Here is a 21,621-nt window from a genome sequence, read left to right as displayed (position 1 = left end):
CGATACATCCGGTGGTTAAATAGGAGGGCAACAACCTTCTATTTGTTCTACTCTTAAGACGAACGTTTAAGGCTGATAGTTGAGTGACATCTTAAGAATTGGGGTCCGCCTTCGAGTCTGAATAGACTTCAACTTTGTTTAGTTCTAGACGTACGTGCAAACGATTTTCAATGGGTTCTTTTGTTGTTGATATGCACACAATGAATAAACATACGTAAAATATATGATTTGATCGGCTATTTATTTTAGTTGATTTATTATTAAAGTTGATTTGCTGTTAAAGTTGATTTGCTAGGCTCTATTCTGTACATTTTCCTCTATATTTTTCCGTATATAATTTATTAAACGAAAAATAGCAGGTGGAGTGACTCCTTGAATACGACTGGCTGCAGCAATCTATGCAGAAGAAATAATAAAGGTAATTACTGCGAAAATTATGAAGATTTATTTCTACACTTACTGTATACGGTTGAAACTTAGCGAGTTTTTCTCTTTCCTCCATGGATAAACTTAATTGAGGTCTGTATCGAAACACATTCAGTCATTAGTAAAGATAATTGCACTTGATAGATATCACAATTTATATTTCAGATAATTAACTTACAAGCTATAGTCTATGGATGGCGGGATAAGCATCTGTTCGTTTTTGCGAATTTCACTGATTTCTTTCTCCATTTTCTTTAAGGAATCTGCATACAATGCTTCTATCTATAAGATCAAATAGATGGTCATTATAAAAGATGATAAGCCGTACTGATTTAAAAATATCACTCGCGACAAAATATTGCTACCTTTAATCTTCTTGAAATAATTGGATCGTCTGCAAGATGTCCAAAGCGGTCAGGAAGTGCTTTGATAAATATATCAATGTCATAATACTGTATGATATCAAAAGCAGATCTTAAATTATGATTCTTAGAAGCTGAAATACCCAGTAATTGACACCACTTTGCATTGTGATGAATTTCATTTTTAAACAACTCTATATTTTCTGCTAGTTTGGATAAAGTTGCTTCTGTTTTTATCATTCTTTCCTCTGATACGCAACCACTTTCATATCCCTTTTTGGTAAGCCTTTGATCTGCATTATCTGGTCGTAGACATAATCGAAATTCTGCACGACTGGTGAACATTCTATATGGTTCATTTGTACCAAGTGTAGTAAGATCATCAATGAGTACACCGATATAACCTTCTGTTCGACTTATTATCAATGGCTTTTTATTAAGAACCTAGTAAATAGATTATTCAACAAAATAAAACAATGAATTTCTTCGTTATTAACTTAAAAAGTTTATAATAAAAAATGGGTGACAGAGACCTTGGCCGCAGCATTAACACCTGCTACAATTCCTTGTGCAGCTGCTTCTTCGTAACCAGTTGTACCATTTATTTGCCCAGCAAGAAATAGTCCTGGAATTCTTTTAGTCTCTAACGTAACATGTAATTCTTTTGGGTCAATATAATCATACTCAACTCCATAACCTGGTCTCACTGCGCATAAGATTACAACGTTATATTAATATATTTAAAAATATGGAATGTCAGTATATACATATGTATATCATAAAGGGAACAGATTTACCCATTTTCGCATTTTCTAATCCTGGAATACATTTAATAAGTTCTTCTTGTTTCTCTGCTGGAAGCGTACACGATAATCCTGAAGGGTATGTTATGGGTGAATCTAAACCTTCAGGTTCCAGCCAAATGTGGTGTTCATGTGCATTAAACTTAAGAACCTTGCTTTCTATACTTGGACAATACCGTGGTCCTGTTATCTCCTCTGTAACGTGTAAATTACAATGCATGTTGTCTTTGACAATTTTTGAGACAGCTTCGTTTGTATATGTTAGATAACAATTTATTTGTTGTTCTACGGGTAACCAGACAGTATCATTCATGAATGAAAATGGTGTTGATACTTCGTCTGGTTTACGTACATCACATTTGGAAAAATCGATAGTAGATTTTTCTAACCGCGGTGGTGTACCTAGAAAAATATTTTAAAACATGAGAATATTTAGAGCCTGTAGATAAAGTATATAAAACATGATTATGACAATTACCAGTTTTTAATCTTCCCATTCTAAATCCAATTGTTTCTAACGTATTAGCTAATCCAATGCTGGGTTCATCACCGAATCTACCAGCAGGTCTTTTTTCTAACCCAATATTAATTTGACCTTTTAGAAAAGTACCTGTTGTTATGACAACTGCATCACTGTATATTTTTGTCCCATCCCCTGAAACATGATTTTTATAAATATTTTATTTGTTTAAAAATTAATAACATACATATATCCAATTTAAAAGAATGATCATACTAAGAATTATTCCATGACAACTTGGAGAATCTCCATGTACAATTAAATCTTCCACAGAGGATTCATATATTTGTAAACCAGGTGTATTGAAAAGCTCCTTCTGTAGGTGCTTCTTATATAAGACACGATCAATTTGAGCTCTATATCCCCATACAGCTGGCCCTTTAGAACTATTTAGGATTCTATAATTAATTCCAGAGACATCACAGATACGGCAACAAACACCATCTAAAGCATCTACTTCTCTCATAAGATTCCCTTTTCCAATTCCACCAAAGGATGGATTACATGACATTTCTCCTATGAAAGTATTGTCATAATTTTTATTCAATAATCTTTAATATTAAAAGAGAAACAAAAGTGATACCTATTGTGCTTTTCTTATGAGTAACTAATAATGTTTTTGCACCCATCCTAGCAGCTGCTGCACAAGCTTCTGTTCCGGCATGACCACCACCAATAACAATGACATCAAATTTATATTGATGATTGCTTGATGAAAGATTTCTTAATAATTGAAGAAAACCTTGTCTATAATTTCTGCCTATTGGAGGCAATCTGATCTTGATATAATTCATTTTATTACCAAAGTATTCTAGGATTAAAAAAATGAAGCATTTCATTAAACATGTACTAAATGATTTATTGTAATAATTATAAATATATAATATGTGTAAAAAATATATTCATATAATGACTTTAAAAGACAAATACATAGAGATCTATATAATACCAATAATACATATAAATCTATGTAGAAAGTAAATATAGAAAATGAACTTTTCTTATGATATAAAAAATTCATTACTTTCTAATTTCATAAATAAAAAATTATATGTAAGAGCATCTCTAAGTTTTGGTAATATTAACTTTCCACATATAGTTTCTTTATTTGTAAAGTTCATATTCATATATTTCAAATTATTTATAAACTCTATAACGAAGTTAAAACAATTCATTGAGATTTCATCATAATTTTCAGATTTCCATTTTGAGTCTTTTAACATTATTTTTAATGTTTCGTTCCAATGACTGTCCCAAGATGAAGGGATTACATTTATTACAATGCAATTTGTCCATCTTGAACAATCATTTAGTATTAAACCCTCTTTGTCGTATTCAAAAACAAGGCCATTCATGTTAGTTATTCCTATATGCAAATCATTTACGATATGATAATCAGTTAAAAAATTGCCATTAGCTGGCCTTACAACTATAGAATTTGGTTCACACGCTGCATTTTTATATGGATATGGAACAAGAAAGGGCATTATTTTATATTCTGTAATACATAATTTACAAATTGGGCATATTTCTGGAACAGTTTTACAGAATATACTTTTTGAACAACAGTGACGAAAACACAAAATTTTTGAATCACAAGCCATAATTTTTAACTCATATCAATAATATAGTTTCGTTTCAAACGATGTATACAACGATGTATACGACATTGTATACAAGATGTTAGGTTATATCGCACAGTTTAGTGACGAATGAAGTTATCTAGAAAAACACAGTCAAAATCCTGCTCTCTATCTAATTTTTTACGCATGCGATAAGGGCTACAAACGAAATACATTATTTTAAATAAAAAAAGGATAATGTAAATGATATTTGTAACAAAATAGTATGATTTCGAGAAAGCACATTACCTGTTATAATTTATTACATTTAACTGTCAAAATATCTTTATATCATTAATATACATATATTCAACTTTAATTTATTTGTTTATATGTATATTTATATTTTTACATATTTCTCAACAAATACTTCTTCCACATTTTTATCAATAAGATAAAAGCTAGATCACCAATAACCGTTTATTACATATGTCATCATATACTATACCCCCGACGAGCTACAATATGGGTCAGAATCATATAAAAAAACTGTGGTCAGGTCCACGATCATATAAGCGGCTTTCATAACTAGGCTAAACCGTTCAAAAATTGAGTCGTGTCTAGTCATGAAAAATTAAAATCAAAGGTCAATAAAAGCAGAGACAACAAGATCTGGGCTATTTTCACACAATGGCGTTACACGACGAATCCTAATTTCTCGATTGAAGTGCCCTACTGCGGAGAAATTAACGAACATCGTTCGGTCACTAAGAGCCTTATCTTCTCCATTAAAGTTTCAGATCTGTGTATATGATCGTGTGATGAGAACCTTCTTATCTTCCATGTTGATTTTTCACAACTAATTACGACTCAATTTTTGGACGGGTACCCCTAAGCTCCGGTATATGAGTGTTACAATCCTATTCTTAGTCAATGTTATCCTGGTACCGTTTATTCCTTCCTTCATGAGTCGAGTCTCAATCGACAAATCGAGAGACAACCGGGTCCAGGCTACTTTTACACGATGGCGTTAGTCAACCAACCCTCGTTTGATTAGAGCGCCTTACTGCGGATAAATTGAACAACATTTGCCGCTGCCTAAGAGCCTTACCTTTTCTACGGAAGTAACTAGACCTGTGTATACGACCGTAGTTCTGTCTTATACGTACCTGTAGCTTAGACGAGGTTTTGTACTTCGTTGCCTATACCTTATTTGTAATTTCATGGTAATGTCATATTAGAAGTTAGTTTTAATTCCAATCGCTGGAGGTACCGTAATCTCATTCTGCGCTGATTCGGTAACGTTGGAAATGACACTAAAATGGTAAATGGACTCTAGTGGCCCCGAAACCGTGAACAAAAAGGTACGTTGAGTAATAGGTCTATTTTGCACTTTGTTGGTGCTAATAGATCTATTCTATACCTGATCAGTGGCTGTATACTCGTCTATGTACAAAGCAGTTTATCTATTATCAACTAATCATAATTGAAAAGTAAATGTTGTACTTTATCCATTGCAGGTAATAATTAATTAAAGAATTATTTTACATACAGTGATAAATACATATTCATACATATTGTTATACTTCTATATCATGATTAGGCATTTCGAAAACATATTCTCTTATTTAAAATATATGGATTCCATTCTCATGAGCGTTTTAGATTTTATCCAAATCCATATACGATATAGTGATTTAATAGTTTCATATACACATATAAACACATAAAGATTTGTGTAGTCCTCTTTCATTAATCGGAAACATTTTTATTTCAGCGTTCATTTTCATTTGCAATTTCGGATCAATGATACAGTCTGGGACTCGAAATACCACCAATATTACTCTTGACTAGCGCGTTCGCGCCCTTCCCCCACCATTTAGTTCAGGCGCGTGCCGCGCAGCGCGGTAGCGCTGCTATAGTAGCAGCTGATCTATGCCACGGTGTGGAGCAGTCGTGTTCGTACCGCGTTTCGTAGTGTGTTCGTACCGGTACGGTTATACGACGTTTATGTTCGACTCTCGGTTTCGTCGCAGTGATTATCGTGTACCGTACTCGTGACAAGTGACTGTACCAAATCTAGTATTCCGACCGATTCTTTTGCTGACACATTGCGAAACGGTGAAAGGCAGAAGAGGACGAGCAGGAGAGGACAACGAGACGAAGGACGAGTAAGGAGTATCAGCCACAACGCGTTTACCAGGAAAAATCGGTGAGTTTTAATTCTACTTTGTTTGACATATACGAGCATAACTGTGCGCAAAAATACATCGTAGATAGTCGGAAAGATGGCTGCAATCGCGACACGTGCTTTGAAATTGCTCTTCAGGACCATCGTACAAGGCGCACACGTGAGACTTGCGTACCCTTTCGAGGTGACTGACACCTGATGCGTCAATGACCATACCACGCGTATGAGTCGCGTGTACCTCGCGTCTCTGTTTCGTGATTCCGATTCCGTTTGAGTTTAATAGAACCATATTTACGAATGCTTCCTATGAATACAGTATGACTCTTGTACGAAACAAAAGACATCGGCATGCTTTTTGCGATTACCATGTCGCCAAGCGGACCGGAGATAGGTTATGTCACAGATGCCAGCCAGCATTTTTTTAACCGTGGGATTCGCGGGAGTGGTGAGTCTCATAATCTCACGATGGATAATTCTAGTACATATATACGTGTGTGTATGCATTTTAGGTCATCGATGCATTATTATTATTATGACGCGTCGTGCTCTTTGTCAAATTTATCCATTATCGAAATTTACTCTGTTTTTATGTTTAACATCAGTTCAGGGTCACGCACCTACCGAAGAGACCAACGTGTACACAGATTATAAACTCGTAGCTTCCGCATTAATCATTCTTTTTATACCGAATAATGCATAATCATAGCAGAAATCGAGAGCATATATTTCATATTTAATTACATATCGTATTTCTTATAAACATAAATATCGAAAGAGAAGTTGTAACCATCTTATTTTATTACTAGAGTATTTTTGCACGATAATTTATTAATTAATAATATCAGTGATTTGACAAGTTACAAAATTCTTCTTTATAATTATATAATTTTACAATCTTATGTCAAGTAGGATAATCGAGAGCTATTTTTACACAATAATTTACCAATTGATAACGTAGGAGAATTTGTTAGCGTTTATAATTTGTAACTTATTACATTTAGCTGATATTAGTACAATCGTACAAGATGTAGAATCAAACTAGAAGACGCATGTATTGATTTTTTGTCAGACATTCCATTCTCTGTTCATTCAATAACATCCTTACACTGTTCCGTTAACTCCTAAGTCGATCGTCGTAGACTGGTACATAATATTTACTGCTGGAACGCCGATGAAAATAGCCGCGAGATATTTCGCTGTTACGAGTGGCGTTCAGCCGTAGATGAATTATCCTTGTGATGCGATTTCACCGAGAAGAGGGCGTCATTAGCATCCGGTTCGAATGCATTGTGATATTTACCGAATTCGCGCTTTGTTCACCTTAAGCATTACGAAACCTGCATTCTGTGAACTTTAGCCCTTGGAAGAGTAGGTCTACGTTTACGTGTATTATTCAATCAGACTGTACACCGGTAATTTCTATATATAATAGTATATTTATGTTTTACTAATATAGTACGTTTTACTAATGTAGTAGTATATATATATCAAAAAATGTTATAAAAATACAAGGTAATGTATTCTTCGCTAAGTTCAATATCTTTTAACATCAATCTTTTTTTTTATTTTAATATCTTTCGATTAACTATCTTTTATAATACGATGGAACAATGTCGCCTTGTTTCGTATTCTCTGTCGTTGATGTTTAATAATGACACGAGGAGAAGAAGGAGAATATTGATCAAAATAAGCATAAAACTGCTTATGAAAACGAAAAAGTGGAAGAAGGAAAAAGAAACACGTAAAACTATAGAAACGCGTGTACGTGTGTTACACCGGGGAAATCTACAATTATTTCCAACGACGAATTTTGCTGCAGGGCCGCACGCGTGCGCTCGTGCACACGCTTCACCGGCGAAACTTTATGGAAATTTCGGAGCGGTTACGCTCGCCCCCGAGTGCTTCGTTTAAATTTCATTATCTCGAACACCGGCTAAATGACACGTCTCTCGTTCCCAGCGACGACACCAAAACTTACCTCGTCCCCGTTGGAAACGAATTAGGTGATAACAATTGTCGTTCGAGTGTTCGTTATTGCTTGCTATTCGTATCCACAAGATATAAATAAAGGGTAGAAAAAGAGAAAATTACATTTTATTTTTTCTTCTTATCTTGTTTAAAATTTTCCGTATATTCTTTTCCATTTTGTTAGCAAATTATTGGATTATTCATTGTTATCATCGTTTACTAATAGTAACAACTACAGGATAACAATAGGAAGTGGAATAGGAATACATGGGAAGATGTAAAATTTCATTTTTACCTCTATTTTACATTGAAATTATTTCTCGTTGTTATTCGTTAATTGTATCAACAAGACGTTCTCACGATACATGGACAAACATAATGTTCAATTGCTATCTTTAATTTTTCCACAAATTTTCCATATTTCTTGCTATTTTATTCGACCATTTGTTCATCATTGGCCTGCGTAAAATTTCGTCGATAACGTAGACATTTTTTTCTTTTTTTTTTTTTAATAATTGATTTAATTGGCCGGCCAGGGAGGTTTCTACGTAAATGGTTATATTGTAAATAATGGTAACGCGAGCGCGCGTTTTGAATCATCAACGCCGTACCCGAATGTGTACAATGGACCGGTTTCCGATATTTGAACGCGATACACCTTCCGCGGTCGACGAGCTTTGTCCATAAATCAGGAAGTGCATGCGAGTACACAGTGCGGATGGTTACACCCTCTCGTAATGCGCTCGTACACGCTTGAAAAATCATAGGCGGCTTTAATGTTTTTCGAGGGGACCGACGTGGTTATCGCAACACTGGTTGCGTAACTTTGCATTTTATTGAATGTTCTTCGTTACATGACAAACTGGAAACTGAAAAATGTAGCGAGATGTAACGTGGCAATTCGAGTATTTATATACGAATATTTCTCCATTATATTAGCCAAACGTTTACTGAACGAATTCGCTTGAAAATCGAGTTTCTTGTTAAATATGGATACATACTGTCATTTAACGTGTAATAATATTTGACAAAAGTAATAATTGGCAAAGAAACGATCTATGTATTCGAAACTCTGCGTACGTTTGCTAATATTATTTGTACCTTAACGTAGCGTTAGAACGTTCGTAACACACGGGTATCTGGTTGCTTATAGCGCTTTGTGTGCTTTGTACATCTAGCAAACGAATAAAGTCTACTATAGCGTCCACGTACATCGCTAACGATATTTGAACACGATATCGACTGGTATTTGTTAAAATTCCATCGAAATTCGACATAAATCGTCGACTATGATCGTTACGGATAGTCGTGTGTGTTTTTTATTTTTATACTCATTGCCCTTAAAAATCATAGTTCGTTCAGATCTTCTAAGATGTTGCGCGATGCACGTAAATAGTAAGTTGTTAACGAGCGTCCTTTTTGGTCGTTTTCTTCGCGTTATAAACATATTCTCGGCTATTTAATTCTCAAAGATCGTAAGTGCTATACAAATTACACGTCATAGTACTTTTACAAGTTTCCACTATATAAAACACGTCATTAAGCATCAGGAATATTACCGATAATGCAAGAATGTCGTTTAATACTTACGTCACACTTGTTTACATTCAATCCTGAAGAGATAAAACGCAGAATGTTGATCAGTCTCGCAGTATTCCGTTCGGTCAGGGTTTCTAATGGAAAACCCGTCCAGCACTTTCGCGTCGGAGATTAATCGACTATGAAACGGCGAAACTGGTTCTCGGTTCATCGTGTAATTCCAGGCACGCGTAACACGACCGCGCGAAACTTGAATCGCGGCCGTAAAAACGCTCTCTTATTAAAGATTGCGTTCGACGTTTCGTTTCATTCATCCGGCACACGCACTTCTTGTTATTCGACCGTCGTTTCTAGCTGTCAAATTGTTATAGAGTCACGCGGTAGAAACTTTCCTTTTCTGACTACGGATCACGTTATATCCATGGCTTTGTATAAATGGCACATCGATATAAAACGGTATTTGCTCGTCCATATTATTACCAAGTACGTATATTATGCGATTTGTTCAACTTATTAGTACGCCGTAGCGAAAAATATCTCCGTGTTTCCATAGTCGAGCAATTAATTCAACTTGTTGAATCAACCGTAGGTTCATCGTCGACTTAGATTACCCGATTTGAAAGCGAAATGTGGCGAAACGAGAATGTCAAATATGTCGAAGTAGCGATCGCTTTCGTCATAACCGCGTTCGTTTAAAAGATCGCGGTTAAAAGGTAGAAAGCTAGAAAAATGTAGCGAATGTCCAGCTGGACAAATTGTAAAGTAGAAATTAAATAATAATGACAAAAACGAAAAAGGTGGAAAGTAAAGTAAAGGCGGCGAAGGGGAAGAAAAGGGAAATCGTTTTTGCTTTTGGATAGAACGTTCGTGAAAGAAGTGGCATGAAAACACGAGGATTAACGGCGCGCGCATTCGCGGGAGAAATTTCTTGCCGTTTACCTTCCCACGAGTGTATTTTTGCGCACGCGAATCAAACGCAAGCTTTTCCCCGCGGGCGACCTCGTTTAATAGTTCCGACGATTCGTTAACGAGGTTAACAACGAGCCGCTTGTTTCGCGTCGGAAATAGAGTTGCCCCATTTGAGCCTAAATCTTTCCGAACGCACTCGCCACTTTCCTGTTCGTCGATTCTATCGATCATCGTCTTACAACGATAAAGAAAGTGACTAATAATTCGAATTCGAAAGACGAAATATAAAATCAGGCAAATAGAAAAATTATACACTGTCTGACACTATAATATAGAAGGGCTAACTGTTCGAGAATTTCTTTCGATTATTTTATTTCTACTATAGGATTTATTTATTCAGAAATTAGGATTTCCCATGATTACTAACCTAAATGATAAATTTATCGATAGATGGATCTATTCTCAATGGATTAAACAGGAAACGATGATTATTTAACACGAACTAAATACAGTAATGTGCTATAATTAAGACAACTAAATAGATAATTCACAACTCACACCTAATAGTTTACAACTCGTAACAACTTGGCAACTCAACTCTCGGCTCCTCACAACTCGACTCTCAGTTAACGACTGTCTGTTAATTCGTCCTTTTCCCTTAAGCATCCCTTTGTCGTTTCTCATAGCCCCACCACGTATGCGTTCCGTAATAGTCCGTGGTTTATGGTCACGTAGGCCTTCTTCCCCCTATCTATTCGACCGAAGGACCAAGGACGCATTGAAGTTTCCAGATCCTTTTGGCCTGTCGGCACTTAGGTTTTCTCGCAATGTTTATGGTTCACCCGATATTTCTTACGCAATCTGTCCACGATACTCTAAGCTACTGCGTGAAAATTACCATTCGTTTCGCCCTATTTTATCCTTAACTACGATCTTTTTCCCTTTCGAATAGACGTGTGGCGACACTCGACGATGGAACTTTCCGTCGGCTTCGCGATACAAAACGCTATACCATCAAAGCGTAAGGCCGACATGCCTAATGTATCATCGATATCCCTACAGTCCTTCCGCCGAATATTCGGAAAAATGCATACGAGCAATGGTCGTGGACGTCTACAAACGCGTGCGTAGTGAGGATATCGAGAGGCAACGAAAGAAAAGAATCTGTTCAAAGATTCATTTGGTTTTGAACAGCTAAGTGCGAAGGGTCCAGTGTAACAGCGTAGCAAACATAGTCGAAAAGCGTGGATCGTTGATCGTTGACTGTTGGTTATTAAATAAACTATATTGTTGAACATCGAGAATATTTCTTGGGCACTTACACGTTAAACCACTTTAGATGCAATTACGAATGGATAGGAAATAAGAAAACGAAAGCTGCAATTATCCGATCTAGACTCCAAGGATTATTCTAAAACGCATCACGAGAACAAAGACGAGCGATATCTGTGTCAATCCGATCGCATCGAGATTCTCCAAGCGTCTTTTCATTTGTCTATTATCCAGTCAGCATTGTGCTTGATCGAACGCGATGAAGTTTTAACGCGCTTCGTTCCAACTTATTGGTCGAACTTATTATTCGCGCGGGAACACAGAATAGAATTAAAAAGAGGGCGGAAGCGGATTCAGCCACTCGAACACGGTATTGTTTCAGAAAGATCGGTATAAGCCCGTACAACACGAAGCGAGTGTTTGATTGGGTCCTGGAACGGTTCCGTGTAATCGGGACAGCGATAATTTTAATTGAAATTTCGATAGTCGAATGAACATTCCGGGATTGAAAAGGCAATTAAGATCGAATCGACGATATATCGAGCCGGGTGACGCAGGTTCGTAATCGAACTCGGTTTTGCCACCCCGCGTACGATCTTTTGGTTGTTCCTGCGAACGATTTGGAAAATTGAACGGCGATATTCGGATCCAGTTCGTTCGATACCGTCGTTAATCACGGAAAATGGTTTTTGCCAGCTTGGTTAACGATCCTCGCCTTTCCATTCATCCGGATAGCATCGAATCGTTGCGTCGATCGAAAACAGAGAACTGTTAAAGAACAATGAGCCGACGCGTGCACACCGTGTGCCTTCTTGTGTAATTGAAGTAACATCGTTAGTGAAACTTTAGTCTACAATTTATTAATATTAATAAATTCCTCTTGCATTAGATTAGCCTCCTTAGTTGAATTATCTTATTTAGCATCTTTTCATTTTTCAAGATACGTTAGAACATCCGAAGCTTACTGTGTCTTGTTTCTCGTACGTGAAGCCGTATCGGGCACAGGTTGTTGAACGAGGAAAAACAAAGGTTGCATAAAGAATATAATGAAACTTCAATCTTCTTCAGCGTTGAAATAGTACATAGAATATTCTCGCTGAGAAGAGTATAGCAACAGATTTAGATAACAAAACGAATCACGTTTTCGAAGTAAATTTTACGCGTTAGAAGTTATGTAATTGTTAGTCTGAAGATGTTCTTACATTCGTGGTACGTTTGCGTGAAATAATACGTAAAAATGTATAAAATATCCAACGTGTAATACTCATTACGATATTTACTGGGTAGAACAAATCTCAGTTTAGATTCCATCTTTCCACTTGCTTCAATAGAAATATCAAATCGTATGAACACTCGTAATATATTCTATCTCAATTATCCTATTACGATTAAAGTGGAAAGTTTGCGAAAGGAAATTCTACAATCTACAACAAGTAATTTACTGATATTATAGTAACTTACTCATATTATTAGTTGATAAATAATAGTGGCCCGAAATGGTTGCAGGAAGAGGAATCTGTCTTTTCTTTTAATTTACGCCATTTACACTAAACGCGAAAGTGGAGTAAGCAACCGTGTAAGGAATAATGGAACGAACGTTCCGTGCCGGGAATTTCGCGATGTAGAGTAATGAATAGAGTCGTTGTATAATAAATACATAAAGGAAGAGCGCATCAAGCCGTCAGCTAATAAAACGAGTAAACAATAAATTGACTTAATAGCGCGTCATGTAGCGGGAAACTGGAACAGAAGTCTGTCGGACACGTACGAGCCACGTGAACTTTGTCTTCTCTTTCTTACTAACATTTCAGTAATATCGTTGTTATTTATTGTCGTTGTTAGTCGAAGACTCCGGTGGAACATTCGTAGAGTCGCGTTTCTTTTCCAGAAGTTAGATAAATACACAAAAAACGGTACATGTATATAAAATTCATACTTTGTTGGGGATTTTTAAGAAAATTTGAAAGAAGTTTTTCCAGTAAAGGAACTCAAACGCTGGGACTTGTAGAATTCTGTATTAAATTATGCTAATGAAATAAAAATTCATTAGAGAGAAGCGTACAGTCTACAGTCGAAGGTTCAGTTGACCTACAGTTTCTTCGAATTTTTAAGATTCTACCATTCTTATACCAGTTTCTTTTTCTAAACTGCTCGTTTAATATCGGTTATTACTTAGTTTCTTTTCTTTCTAATAAACTGATAAATTGTGTATTTTATAAACGTTTCATGAATAGGAGAACGTTTTTTGACTCGGTCGAATTAATCTACATGCGTGCAACCGTTTTTCCATTACGTTTACGACGAGAAAGGAACGGAAGCCTTGGTCGCTGCTTTAAATGCTATACTTTAGAATATTGCGTTTCGCGGCCTATAATACCCTGGCCATACGGTGCATTATTAGCTTTTAAAATGCCCTACACGAAGCAAAAGATATTGAATCGTTACGCTTTGCCAGGAAAATATCTCTAAGCCAGCGGATTTTAGCGAAGAATTTGTAGCTTCCGTAAACATAAAAAAAATTTTCCAAGTAGAAACATCCTTATTGTTGCGTATTATAAATTTATATATATTTTATCATTATAGTTTAAAGATTAACTTATTCGTGTCACGATATTCTATTATACGTAGCTTTGATAATTATAAGAAATACGATCATTGCGATTCGATTGTGTAATTTATAATTTCGCAATTAGAATACATCATGTGAAGAATAAACAAGTTACGTTTAAACGGTAGCGTACGTATTTTAATTCGCGAAGATTGTCGAGCAGGTGGTTGGTTTGGGTTTAGAGATAGTAAAGAACAGAGGCTCGTTTAAAAGATGATATTCGCGTTTTCTTGACGTTTCCCATAAACACCGGAAAAACACCTGCCTCTCTGTGGACCCGGGTCGTTTAAATATCTGGTCGTCTCACCTTTCTTCTCGCGTAAATACCGCGTCGCTGTACCGTGGTTCCATAAACAATGTTGACTGCACGAAACACAGAATCTTATCGCGTAAAAGTACAAGTTTCGTCCGCTTTGTTCGCTGTTCCACCATGTAAATTTAATATATCTCGTTTAAACGTCTGCGTTTGTTCCGTGTAGCTTATTACATGAAATGAAATAATCGTTCAAACTAATTGTACTTTTTTTTTGAGATAGAAATTACCTGTTATCCTTCCTCTTTTCTAATCAGATCGTTGATTAAATGAATCATCCTTGTTTCTAGCACGTTTATGGTATAAAGATGTTTAAATTGGATATTTATTGCGATCGTTGCAATATTTCAATGGTTGATCGGTAGACCATGGTAGTTGGCTCATTGAATTCACGGTGGAAGCCCGCGAGGCGTGCTTTAAGGCGTGGTTCTGATAAATTTCAGCCGCACCAACTTCATCTTTGTCGATAACTTGGAATTTCAGAAGCTCGGCTGCCTGTTGTCGAAAACGATAACGCGAGATGAACTTTCATAGACCTTCGCTTCCTTCTAGCTACGATTTTGCCTGTTTTCACGACAATTGAATTGATTTTGTAAATTATTTGTTTATAGAAATCATGGTCGTAGCTTCCTCTCGCGTTATTCGCATATCTCATCTTCTTTTCTTAGAACTTTACATCGATGGCAAACTAATTCGAACGTTATAGTTGAAACATCAAACGTTACATTTTTTAGAAGATGATAAAATCAAAGATTAGAAAAATAGTAAATCAACGAACATATTGCTTGTAAGTGTGTAAAAATCACATATTTAATCGTTGCTAAACGTCTGAAATTTTGTATCATACGATGTAATATACTTTCAATAATTTTAATAAATAAAACAACACTTTCTCGTATAATTCCTTCGTACAAGCTAACGCATTACCGACACTCGCATGAAACGAACACACGACAGAGTTTGCCCGTTTGCATCGAACCCTAATAATTCTAAACACTCATCATCGCACGTACACAATGTTCAGCACACAGTTTCCTCTACACCAAACATTATCCTCGTTCTCGACTACTCAACAGCTCAAACACGATCCGTGGATCAAGCAGTATGACGCTCAAACACAAGACGATGCGACGTAGAGACGTTCCATGCGCGATGGTGAATGATCGCGCGACCTAAGCCAAGCGAGCTTATCCGCATCATTCACCGTGTGAGACACGTGTTTGCGAAGGTTCTTTGTCGTTGCAGGCACATTTGCAGAGCGCGGCCGTCTGAATAATAGCTCAAACAGAGTGCAAGAGGGATTAGGAAGCGGCCACACGGATAATCCTAGGTGAGGCGTTCGTGCGGCCCGAAACGAACGCGAGTTTCGAAACGGAAAACGGGGTAATTGGATCATGGTCCCTTTTCACGGCAGTCCGGCTTTTAACTCGATTTGTTCCTGCGGCCGTTTATTCGTCCACGCGATGTCGCGTCACATCGGGAAACGGAGCCGCGTGGAATTCGAACACGCGAACAGAGACCGCGTGTTTAGGATCTTTGATCTTCGTGTTATAGCGCAGTTGATTTTTCTCATTTAACACGTGTGTTATTGTATCTCTGGAATAGCGTATGTTTTAATCTAGATAGGCGTTTATTTTCGCTGACAACGTTCGTTTCGATACGTTCATGTTCGTTGTGATTTTTATTTTTCTAAACAGTTTTGTCGGAACGACGCGTGCATAGTAGCGAAAGTGTTAAATGCGTGTTTAATGCAGAAAGTATGGAATAGTTGGGTATCTATTTCGTTGTGTTCATCAGTCGAAGTGCTGTAAATACTAGAATCTTGAGAACGTTGTCAGAGTCAATTATATAGCAAATAAATTAACACATGGTTGCTAATAATTAGATATATTTGATATGTACAGATTGAGGTTGTCTCTAGTATAGAAACAGTGTTTATTATCGTTCGTTTATGAATTCTCCTTGAACTCTGCACTTTCTCTTTTAATTCTTCACTTTCTCCCTGAACGAGTCGCTTAAATATGCCAAAACGAGGTTCCTTGTCGATCAAGCAAATTTTCAGCAGCAATTCGAAGTATCCATTCGCAGTGCGGCTATCTTCTGTCATTCAGTTTGTGATATATTAATGCATAAATTTTTGTTGCAACTAACGATACCTCAACAGTCAGCATCCACGTCCGAAGTAAACGATTCACACGCTGAAATTAGATCTACGAACGAGAGCATATTTAGCGTGCTTTTGGATACCTCTCGCAATGTTCCATATTTTTAAAAACGAAACATATCTCTGTGTGATGTTATATTTTCATTAAAACGTTGTACCTCGAGTTTATAAAGTTTAAAGATCTCAAAGATAACTTTCAAACAGAAATTCGAAAAACAAAGACTTATCGAAATGGACACGTTGAAATCGCTGCTATTTACTTTCCTCTAAAATTTCCCTGTGTTTCAATCCTGCTACCATAAAACGTTCTGTTCCAGCCTGGGCGCTTAAAAGAACTATAAAGTTCACGTTGGAATCTTTAACTGTTAATTGCCCTATTAAATTATCGACGTGTTCTCTCCGAGGCTTCGCTTCGCGCGCCACATTCTTACATCTTTTAGAGTAGTTCCATAAAATATGGAAGAGAGTCGTTCGGCTAACGTAAAACGTTTACTGGTTCGATACAGAGTCGTGCCGAATGGCACGATCATTCGTGATCGAACGCGATCGTTTCGACGAGAAGTACCACCGCATCGAGCTTCGTGACGCGTAGAAAAGTGCCACTTCTGAACTGCATCCGTGGCCTCCAGGCCGGAAATGGCCTTCTGATTCGAACGTCCAGTCCCGGGACTCGATGTTCTCGTGTCGTTGCTGTCCTCGATTTACTTGTGCGGAATTTTATTGCGCTCCTACGTGGCTTGGACGAGGAACCTCTGATCGTGATTTGAATACTATGTAACCGTGTCGACTTGCTGATTTTTCAGGTTCCAGAGAATATTTGTAGGTTTTTTAAGCTTTTACAATATCGCGATGCAAGTTTGTTAGGACTTTCTTTTTTTCTTTTTTATCGTGATTTCTTTTTCTGCGTGTGATTCTATGTTTGTCAGAAACAGGCTGTCTGTTTTTTAGTACCGAAGAGAAAAAGAGCGATCGTGTGAGTCGAACGTAACCCAGTTATATCCTGATTTGTATTTTCGCCAGTTCTTTCTAACTGGGTAAGACACGATCTTGCGTTAACGCGATAGTTCACTTTCAATTATTTCTCATTCATTACGTTACCGAGTCCTGTTGTCTCTATCGTAGCTAGTAAAAAGAGATTCCAACGATGTACTTTATATTGTACCATCTTTGTTTCTCCCTTCTCTTTGATCCTATAACTTTGTAAAGTTTAAAGAACTTAAAGTATTTATTGCATCGTGATAAACTTTCTTTCTCTTAATCATGACGATCTCTTCGGTTAAAGTACAAAAAGAAGGAATCCAGAAAACTTCATTTTAAAGCAATTAAACGTTTCCTCGCAGTCAACCATTTTTTCCTATGGACTTGAAAAAAAAGGGAAAAGAAGCAAATCGAATTGAGTAGAATTCAGTTTAAACACACCTACCTCGAGAAATCGAAACTCCAACGCAGCTTCGATTTTCGTGTAGCAGACGTGCTGGGTCGTTGCACGTCCCAAAGACAGGTAGTTTCAGCCTTTAGTCTGGCTAAAATCGCGAAATTGTCCCGAATATCCCTAAATTCCGCACGAATCGTCTCGTAGCCATTCAGACGAAACGATTCGCCGTACCTGGTGTGCTGGAACGCGGGAGGGAAAGGGACACTGAAACTGGAAATTTCCCAAAGTACACGGCGACAAAGTGGCCGTAACTGTGCGCGCCAGCTAGTTCAGAAACACACGTCGCGCGATACAAACATCGAGCGTTCGCAACACACGCACGAACGCCAGGGCGAAAGAACGGCGGCTGGTTCGCACGGTGCTACACCACTTTTACCTCTTCCACCTCTCTCCTCTACTTCCGTTCGCCACCTCGTCGGTTCTCTCTCCACGCGCAGCTTCCCTATTCGCGAGCCAGACGCCAGTTTCCAACGACGATGTTTCGCTTTTACGTTTCTCCCCTCTAACAACGACGAGTTGCACTTTCCCTCTCGCCTCGCGTTCCCCACCCTTCCTTCTACCTACTCCCGTGCACTCTTCGACGAACGTTTTGCCTTCGTTTCGCCAACTCCTCCGATCTCTTTTCTCTTGCCTTCGCATCCTCCTCTTTCTCGTGCCACGAGAAATCCCTCGGGGATGATTTTGATTCTAAGGAGAGAGAAAGAGAGGGAGAGAGGTGGAGATAGCATTTATAAGCGCACAAAGTTGAACTTTGTTGGGATTACTTTTTTTAATTGGTTAATCTCTTAATGAAACCATAATTTCTTTGTGAAAACGCAAGAGCCTGCGCGAAACAGTCAACCAACCGTCACTTTGTACTAATAAACAATTGTTGAGAATTATGGATCGTAATCGCCGAAATAAATATGTAGAAACATTTACATTACGTGTAGAGATGATAATAAAATAATTTTGTATTTGTTTAATATGCGATTTACAAGATGTTCATAGATACTCGTTACACGTGTTTCAGCACTCTTCTAGTCTCATCATTTGTTCCACCGTATGGAACAGTGACATTCTTTCGTTCTACGAGACGCTACGCACGCACATACTCACGCTGATATATGTGTATGACTACTACGCGGTTGATCCGGTGTAACACACAAAAATACATATATTAGGTTGTCCGAAAAGTTTCTTTTGTTTTATGAGGAAATAATAGACGCACAACGTTTTTCGTTTTATATTATTTCGTCGAATTACGTACGATCTATTTTGTTCTGTTGAGATAAACACCGTGACATTTCACTGACTTAGTTTCACGTTTGTACGACGGTGTACTGTTGTAAACAACACGTTTGCGAAAGAAAGACACTTTCTGGACAACCTAATATTTCAATAACAATCATGTTTTTTCGTATTTACAAAAATACTCACTTTTTCCACTATCTTGTGTTTTTTACACTCGATGACTTTTCTCTTCGCGTCGCTGCCATTTAAATCAAAGGCTGTGTGTAATGGTGTTAGGTGGGATCGTATTTTGACAATACATCGGCGTATTCGAATAGGCATTTTAGTCATAAATCTTTGTATCTTGCCGGTCATATGACTTGGGCTTGGCTGTGTTCTTGACACTCGCGCTTTGTAATGGTACACACATACTGGTGTTTGCGAACAGTCTGCGTTCGTTGACGGCACTGACGTTTTCGTGAGGTTGTATATCAAAGGTTGTAGTTTGTGTTCTACTCTCAGTTCGTGTCGCTGTATAGCTTGCACACGATGATATTTTGGCTTACGATCAATATACCTGTCGTCGGCGAATAGTTTTCGGCTTAATCCATTAAATGTATTAAGGACAAAGCAATAATTTATATTTGAACGATTTATAATGTCGTCAAGAATTCGATTTCTTTGGATTTCGTAAAATTATAGAGTCTAGGCGGAAGAAATGGTATCGAAAAAGATTCTCCTTCGTAGCCGTAACATTGAAACCAGAATTGCATGATGTAAATTGATCGAAGAAAATTGCAAATGAAATATTACGTTAACGTTACGTTTATTCTTAATGGGTTAATAATACTCGCGTTTTTCCATAACACCACGATTTTCAAAATTTCACGCGCACGACGGACTTTCTTATCACGTATAACCAAATCTTCGTGTCTCAGCGCAATTCTTGTTCCACTTACGCAGTCCTCACATCTCTTCTCGCTCGCTACCGATACTTTAACATAAACATTTATCCACTTCTCAATTATTCACACGAATTCTCATGTAATATAGCTATCTCAGAGCTCTCAGAGACGAGCACAATATCGTAGAAACACACGACGCGACTGGTTCAACGTACGAATAAATGTTGAAGAGGAAAAATAACAAGAAAACAGACTAAGAGAGAGGTTCTCGTATTTCTCGTGTATTTTTATCGAGGTCCTCCTTACTCTTCTCATTCGTCCATGTCGATATTTACGAACGTGTAGTGACGGAAGTTGGGAAGCAAGGAAAAGGGGAATCACGAAGTGTCCCGCGTGTAAACGAACGTGTCAGTGTCGACAGTAGGGAAAAACATCGAATCGAATGGAGAACGGAGTTGCATATGACAGTGCATTTGTACGTGTGTATTTTCTCATCGATACAAGTTTTTAAATATTAATCTTGTTTGGATTTGATTCGCGTAGTCTGTTTAATTTTCATCAGAGTTCGCTTCTCATAGAAATTTAGTTCTCCTAGGAATTTGCTTCTTATTGAAACTTAGTTTTCACCAAGTTTTTTGGTTCTTATCAGGATTTTTTGATTCTCCGCAAGTTTTAATTTTTGCTAGGATTCAGCCCTCTGAAAACTTTGCTTTACGTCGGGATTTTCTTTTCGCCTGAATTTGTTTCTCATGGGAATTCCAGCCTCTTCGAATTTTGGTTCTCATCGAAACCAAAAAAATATATGATACAGTAAGTAAGTTTGCATGTCCAAGTATTCGATGACGTCATTTTAACCCACATGCTATCGCGTATAAAAATTCCAAGAGCTCCTAAGCGCGTCTGGAATTCTTTTTCCTTCTTATGTACGAGATATGAGTAAAAAGCTATGTCTGTACGTGTCCTTCTTTCATCGTCTATTTCCGGTTTTCTCGCATGTTTTTGTTTCTTTAATCCCGGAAAATACATATCATTGTACGAACATGATTGACCATAAGTTACGATTATCGAAGGTCCGCAAGCTACTTTGTCATCGGGCAATTAGTTAATTAATATGGTGGCAAAGAACCGTGTCGAAAAAAGTAGTCTTGTATCCGTTGGCTTTCCACCGAAAGCTTCATCTTGTACGAGCGAAAAGGGGATCGACTAATTGACACGGTGTGGCAAGGGAAAAGGCTGGAACGCTTTGCCCCGGCGCGTTTTATCGCGTTTGATCGAAGCATTAATGGCTTCTTTGCTAGAAGAGAGATTGGTTAATTGATACGGTAACGGGGCAATTAGTCGCTCATTGTTATGTTTTATCGCATTTTCACGTAGGCTCGATTGAACCATTTTAATGCAAACAAAAGATAGATAATCAGCTTTCCGCGAGACT

General features: G+C 37.4%; 3 protein-coding genes across 6 annotated transcripts in view; 1 reads left to right on the top strand and 2 right to left on the bottom strand.

Annotated features, from left to right (window-relative positions):
• Positions 1-222: 222 nt before the first annotated feature.
• Positions 223-4,655, bottom strand: LOC100648049 (protein MTO1 homolog, mitochondrial). Of its 3 annotated transcripts, none has more exons than XM_048404636.1 (10): positions 4,622-4,655; positions 2,695-2,922; positions 2,328-2,627; positions 2,070-2,246; positions 1,586-1,993; positions 1,322-1,494; positions 792-1,232; positions 605-708; positions 461-521; positions 223-396 (listed from the first exon to the last, which is right to left on the bottom strand). In XM_048404636.1, exons 1-10 carry the CDS (start codon positions 4,638-4,640, stop codon positions 292-294), a joined length of 2,016 nt encoding a protein of 671 aa, XP_048260593.1. In that variant the 5' UTR covers positions 4,641-4,655; the 3' UTR covers positions 223-291. The 3 variants fall into 3 exon arrangements, with proteins under 3 accessions (XP_048260593.1, XP_048260594.1, XP_003394253.1); XM_048404637.1 differs by lacking the exon at positions 4,622-4,655 and adding an exon at positions 4,590-4,614; XM_003394205.4 differs by lacking the exon at positions 4,622-4,655 and adding an exon at positions 3,983-4,515.
• LOC125384766 (MKRN2 opposite strand protein) lies at positions 2,951-3,976 on the bottom strand. Its single transcript, XM_048404640.1, has one exon. The coding sequence runs from the start codon at positions 3,713-3,715 to the stop codon at positions 3,113-3,115; it is 603 nt and encodes a 200-aa protein (XP_048260597.1). The 5' UTR covers positions 3,716-3,976; the 3' UTR covers positions 2,951-3,112.
• A 936-nt stretch (positions 4,656-5,591) lies between the features above and the next one.
• Positions 5,592-21,621, top strand: part of LOC100648160 (protein-tyrosine sulfotransferase) — a 183,535-nt gene continuing 167,505 nt past the window's right edge. For both annotated transcript variants that reach the window (XM_048404638.1, XM_003394206.4), the window contains exon 1: positions 5,592-5,885. The gene's annotated coding sequence lies outside the window, so the exon portion shown is untranslated. The remainder of the gene's footprint in view (positions 5,886-21,621) is intronic.

This window comes from Bombus terrestris, chromosome 3, assembly GCF_910591885.1.
Source record: "Bombus terrestris chromosome 3, iyBomTerr1.2, whole genome shotgun sequence".
In the NCBI taxonomy this organism is placed as follows: Eukaryota; Metazoa; Arthropoda; class Insecta; order Hymenoptera; family Apidae; genus Bombus; species Bombus terrestris.
Note: the sequence above shows the minus strand (reverse complement) of the source record. Positions and strands in the feature narration are given on the sequence as shown.